Source organism: Pongo abelii, chromosome 16 (assembly GCF_028885655.2).
Source record: "Pongo abelii isolate AG06213 chromosome 16, NHGRI_mPonAbe1-v2.0_pri, whole genome shotgun sequence".
Lineage (NCBI taxonomy): Eukaryota > Metazoa > Chordata > Mammalia > Primates > Hominidae > Pongo > Pongo abelii.
The window spans coordinates 95,272,342-95,278,341 of record NC_072001.2 but is presented as its reverse complement, the minus strand read 5'-3'; the positions used below and the strand labels follow the sequence as shown (position 1 = coordinate 95,278,341).

The 6,000-nt window shown below is 44.7% G+C and overlaps 1 protein-coding gene across 1 annotated transcript in view; it reads right to left on the bottom strand.

The window, feature by feature from the left end:
* Positions 1 to 302: 302 nt before the first annotated feature.
* Positions 303 to 6,000, bottom strand: part of SLCO3A1 (solute carrier organic anion transporter family member 3A1) — a 323,050-nt gene continuing 317,352 nt past the window's right edge. The window contains exon 11 of the mRNA XM_002825852.5: positions 303 to 962. Coding sequence (XP_002825898.3) covers positions 880 to 962 — 83 coding nt within the window. The 3' untranslated portion in view covers positions 303 to 879. The remainder of the gene's footprint in view (positions 963 to 6,000) is intronic.

The following is a 6,000-nucleotide window of genomic DNA, read 5'->3' as shown; positions in this document are numbered from 1 at the left end:
TACACAGGATCTAATTTAAGTCTTACCATAGTTGTATAAAGTAGGCATTAATAGCCTCATTTTACAAATGGTGAAACGGGGGCTAAGAGAAGTCAGATCACTACATTAACATCACACCAACAGTGGGGTAGGGATTTGAGTTCAGGTCTCTCTCGGCTCTAAAGCTCATACTCTCTTAAGTCCATAACCTTAAAGCCCATAAATATAGAACACACATGGCCAGAAACACTCTCCAGAATCTTTTAGAATCATTCTACCTGAAGGCACAAGAAAGATAACAGAGATTAGAGCATGAGACAGAGGAAGAATTAAAATAGTGCTTTTAATATAATTCTCAGCAAACGTACAGTATGTACTTTACATCACATATTTCTAAACTGCTCATTTGGAAAATAAAAGCTGCAAAAATACAGAATACCACACTCAAAAATCTATTGAGTATGTGCTTTTTTCCCCCCTCCATTCTGTGCAACAGGGTGGTTTTTTACCCTCTCAGCTGATTTCGTTAAAGCTGTTGGAGCCCTCCGTCAGAGGAGCATTCCCAAGAGGGGAGTTTCTAAAGCATGTCGGCAAGCCATCCCCAGAGGAGGTAGAGGGATGGGTGGAAGGGAATTTGCACACCAGGTCAGCATGACTCTTTAGAAACTCAGGAAAGATGCCTACTCTGAGAGCTGTTTGGAGTACTCCTGACCGTTAAGTCTCCTCTTTAGTCCTCATCACAGGCCTGCACTTGGGGCCTCAAAGGACCACACACTGGCTGGATAATCCACATGGGGTCCCTCGGGTTCTCGGGCAGGGAGGAGCACGCTAAGTGAGGCCCGCGAAGTCTGTGGGTGGTGGTGGGCTGTTCTCTCCAGGAAGAGGAAGAGGGCCAGGCCCTCAGCTTCTCACAAAGGAGTCTTCTGAAGGTGAATGTGATTCGGGGCAGGTTTTCTCAGTCTCAATGTCTTGGTATTCTGTGCCTAAAGGGGGAGGAGGGAAGAAGAGCCAAGAGGAAAAAGAGATCGGTCTTTTCTGCTTCACCTACTTTTTGTTAGGCTTATTTAATAGCATGATGGCTTTGCAGTGAAGGGACAAGAGTAGGCAGTCAAAGCAATAAAGTGCTGGATTTCATTCCATGTAACCCCAAGGGGCCAGATTCTGAGCTCAGAGACTTTTTTGAAGGCCAAATATCCTTTCTGGGAAGGATATTTATCTACATGACCATCCTCACAGCCAAGCAGATGTTGGGGATGAGTAAGATGTATCCCAGTCAATAATTTATCTGTATCTTATGTAAATTACTAGTGACAGACCTTGTGTTCTGGGGCTCTAAGTGTCACTGTATATCTCTATTGAAGAGATTCCTGAGTGTCAGAGAAAACTGCCTGGCATCACAATGTCATACTTCCTCCTCCAGCATTCGGGACAGTTTGTTTTTTTGTGTAGCCACAGATACTCACTGCGTGCTGGCTGAAACGATATCCTCTTTGGAGCAAGGTTTTTAAGCCTACGCCACATTTCCAGAATAGATGCTGTGGCTTCACTTTAAAGGTATTAAAAAAGGTATTAAAAATCATCACTGAGACAACTAGTCTCAGTGATGATTCACAAGCTGTGCAGGTCTCATTGATTGTGACATGCAGCTCTCCTGTTCAATAGGCACAATGAGGCCATAGAAGTCTCTGTCCATTTATTTGTCCTCTTTAGACTTTGACCCAGCACTACAAAGGTGACAGTTTGGAAATGTCATTCCTTTCCTCGGGATTGTGAAGCTGAAGCCTGAGTCCTGGGCAAGTTGGAGCATCCTTCCTTCACTCTCACAAGGCCCAAGTTCTTACAGTCTTGGGTTCCACTGAAAGACTTGGGCGTGGGGAGTTGGGAAGGGTGTGAGAGAGCTGGGGTTCGTCCCTGTTCAGCAGAATGAATAAGATAAAGGCTGATGAATGGCTGGGAAATTCCTGCTGATGTGGCTAAGGTTGAAGTAGGAAGGAGGAGTGTTTTGAAAGGTTTCCAACATTTAATTATTAAAGTGAAACCTAGATTCCTGTGCCCATAGGCAAAACTTTGCAGAGATTCTCACCTCCAACTCCGGGCTCACTTCTCTATGAAACAATAGACTCCTGCTAGGGGTTTCCCACAGGTAGAAGCTCTGCTGGCTTTGTAGAGGCTTCATAAGAAGCTAGTTCCATGTTCTAACTTCGGGGGCTGTGTGTTGTAGTAGAAAGAGCACTGATTTAGGAGTCAGATCTGTCACTGGCTCCTGGTGGCTTTATAAACTAGCTATGTGATCTTAGAAAGGTTGGATTTGCTGAGCTTTAGTTTTCAGACCTGTGAAGTGGAAAAGAATATATACTTACCTCGTAGGGCTGGTGTGAGAAGGCTGCTGGGAGCAGTACCTGGGATCATGAATTCACAGAAACTGGCACGTGGGTAGCAGGTGCTTAATAAAAACATGAGCTTCCTGGCCCCTTCCCTCCCTTACAGTGCTGGATGGGAGCACCATTTGTGTTCAGTTGGGATCCTTCTATAGAACATTTTGTAAATTCTATGCTTCCCAATTCATTTTATGGCCTTAGATTATAAAATCAAATGGTCTTGCCAAACATGTCTCCATGAGAGCAATCTTCTGTAAGGTTAGTGTGAGAATCTTCTATAAGGTTAATGTTAAGAAAAACATTAATGGGATGGCAAGTGTCCGCCTACAGAATGTTAAACTTCCAGAAAACTTACTATGTTGTTCATTTGCTCATAGCAAAAGAACATAATCAATTGTATCTTATGGGAAAAAAATTCAAAATTTATGATAATCACCAACTCCTGATTATTGACCTGAGTCACTATTACAAAAATGGAAATGTCTGGATATTCTGTTCCTAAAAGCCTGGAATCTGAGAACAGAAGACAGAACAGTAAGCTAGGGTGGCCAGTGCATGAGTTTGACCAGGGACTTGAACTCAATATGACAAGTGCCCCTGGTCTCCTCTGGAGAGGAAGTATATCCAATTAGGGACCAGCTTCGGTGTGTTTGAAGCCCTGGGGCCAGAGCTGATCTCCTGTGGTTGGTGCTGTAGACTACAGGGGTGCCAGGCATGGCAGGTATCTGGGGTCTCTCCAGGGGAGCTGATGACCAGCACTATGGAGTGCCTCCCTGGCATCTTGGTGCTTTGATAGTATATTTCGTAACGCACTAGAGTAGGAGAGTCTCCTGTCTGATTCCTCTTATCTGTCCGTTTCAGGTAAAATACTTTACATCAATGGACCACTGGGATCAGGGGTTAGGACACATAGCCCCAGAACCCAGCTGCCATGGTGTCCTGGTTGTTACATCAGGAGGCACATGGGAGTGTGTGGGGCCCCACAGTCCACTCGGGCCAGAGTCTTCTTGATCAGTGTCTAAAGGTGGGAAGGGAGGTCCCTTGTGTCTTACCTGGTAGGGAGGTAGTACCCATAGTGGTGGTTATGGGTCTGTCTGGGAATAAGGAGAACTTTTTAAGATCTAAAAGCTTTTTCATAGACCTGGGTTTGAATCCCAACTCTGCTTTGTGAATTTGAGCCAATTCTGGACCTTCCGAGTCTCATTTTTTTCCCCTGTAAAATGAAGCCAATAACAGCTCCTACCTCACAGGGTTATAGTTGAGATTACATGAGCTAATACATGAAATAAGCTCAGCCAGCAGCTGGTTCATAGTAAGTGCTTGAGAAATGTTAGCTACTATTATTAGTGCTTACCAAGTATTTTACCTGGCATATCTGTTAACTTTAGGGTGCCAGTGGTTTGTGTTGGTTGTGGGGAGGAAAAGGATTGGAAATACTCTTTGGTATCTGGAATCACTCCTCTTTTTCTAGTTTGAACATTTCTCCCTCATGTGCCCATTTCCCTTATTTAAGAGAAAAAGGATGGTAACTCTAGTCGAGCTAGTGTCACAGCTGTATGGGAATGTAGACCATGCAGTTCAAATCCGCCACATCACACAAGAGAAAAATAATGTTGCCTTCAATTTTAACCATGAGAGCGAAGGGGTACTTACCTTATTCGTGGAAATGAGATATCTGAATTAGAGTCTCATGGTCAGGAGTGTTAAGGCTGATAGACGCCTAGCTCAAGGTCCCTTCCTATGTATGCCCTGGCCAATGCTACAGCAGAGTCTTAGGTGCTGGGATCTGCCTCATCTATGCTCAGCCGCTAGGGTCCCCCAAACATGCAGTGCTGCTTGGGGCCTTGCCTGTGCAAGAGAACAGAGATCAGCACACTATGGCCTTCCCTCAGCCACCAAATGTCTTTGTAAATAAAGCTTTATTGGAACATAGCCCATTTGTTTACCTGTTGTCTATGGCTGATCTCACAGTACTACAACAGTTGAGTAGTTGCAACAGAGACTGCAGGCCCACAAAGTCTAAAATATTTACTACTTGGCCCATCAGAGAAAAAACTTGTGAATGTGTTTTGGTGGCTCGCTCTCTGGGGGCAATTCTGCCCTCATCTTCTCACCCTGTTTCCCCAAAAGTCACCCACTGCTCTTTAGTTCTTGGTTTCTAGGCCACCCACTCTCCAGAGCCTTCCTGATTCTTGCTTCCATGAGGCAGAACTCACCACCATTATGAATTGGCTCTCCTTATCCCCAGACAGACCCTAGCTCTTAATACTATTATCCCATTGGTTTTGTTTGTGTTCAGATCTGTCCAGCTCATTGAAATGGGGGGGTTCTTGGAGGGTAGGGACCAAATCTTTTCCACTTTTGTATCTGATCTAGGGCTTGGCATATAGCCAAAATTTTAAGGAAAGGAATGAATAAAAAAAATACATGTTTTGAATATATCAAACTCATGCAATGCACCCCCAAATAAAACAAACTCTGCAAAGAAAAATGCTAACGTGGATAGTCTCTGAGAAGTGTGAGTTGTCCCTGTCTCCATGGCAGTCACAGGTTTCTAAGGGACAGGGCCATCTTTGCTTTCCAAAATTTTCCATTTTAGGTTTTATAACCCATGTTGTCCCTGCCATGACCAAGCATTCTGGGTTGCTGAAGCTACTGATGAGGCAGGCGTGGGTGGCTGCGTGCATTCAGGGTAGATTCCACATGCTGTTCTAGGCAACAGGCCCCATAAGAGGCATCTGAACAAAAATCTTCCTTGCACCTTCCACCAGTGAGAGAGTATTCCAGTTTACTCTTGAGCAATGACAATACACTAGGGGCGTGGGGTCCAAAGTCTGTCATTTAGGAGGGTTTACTCTAAGGGATTACGTTCTTGCGGCTGTTGGGAGAGTAGCAGTTTGGAATAAGTTGGGTGCAGCAGGTGTAATAAAAAAGGAAGGAAGGTTAGAAAATGGATAAATACTATATTTGGGTCTTGAACTAATTTTCCAGGCCAAATTTAATTTCACTAGCACCCTCTCTTGGAAAAGTTGGCACCTCTTAGACATTTGAAGTGGATTCTAACCTAAGGGGAAATGGTCTCTAAAGGGAAACATGGATCATGGTTGAGAGGAGGTCAATCAGAGGAGAATGGCATGAGCCCAGTGGAGCCAGCAGGCCCCTGCCATGTGTCTGGTACTTTCCTCTGGCTTCTGGCCAGATACGTGGTTCTCCCAAGCCATCAAGATAGTCAGGTAAGAATAGCACCAGGCAGCGGCAAGTATTCTCCATCTGTTAGACTGAAAAAAACTGCATGGTTTCTTCCCTCATCTAAACCAAATCAAATAAAATATTCAAGCAATAATAAAATATAGTGTAACTCCATCCAACCGCAACAGAAGCTCATCCTGTTTTTCTGGTCTTGACTGTATGATCAGATGCATTGACATCTATGCATTGACCTTCATAGCTTGCCACTGCTGAGTAGGGCCTTTGGAGTTCCTAGCAGGGCTTAGAGCAGACTGCACAGGTCTGGCAGGCATGGCTGGGTGGAGAAGAAACCAGACTTCCTAGGACCGGAAGCAGCAGGCAGCAAGAAAACCAGCCCAGCAGGCACATGGGGAGCCAGAAACTACTTTTCCTCGGAGGTTTCTCTATTTTAGTA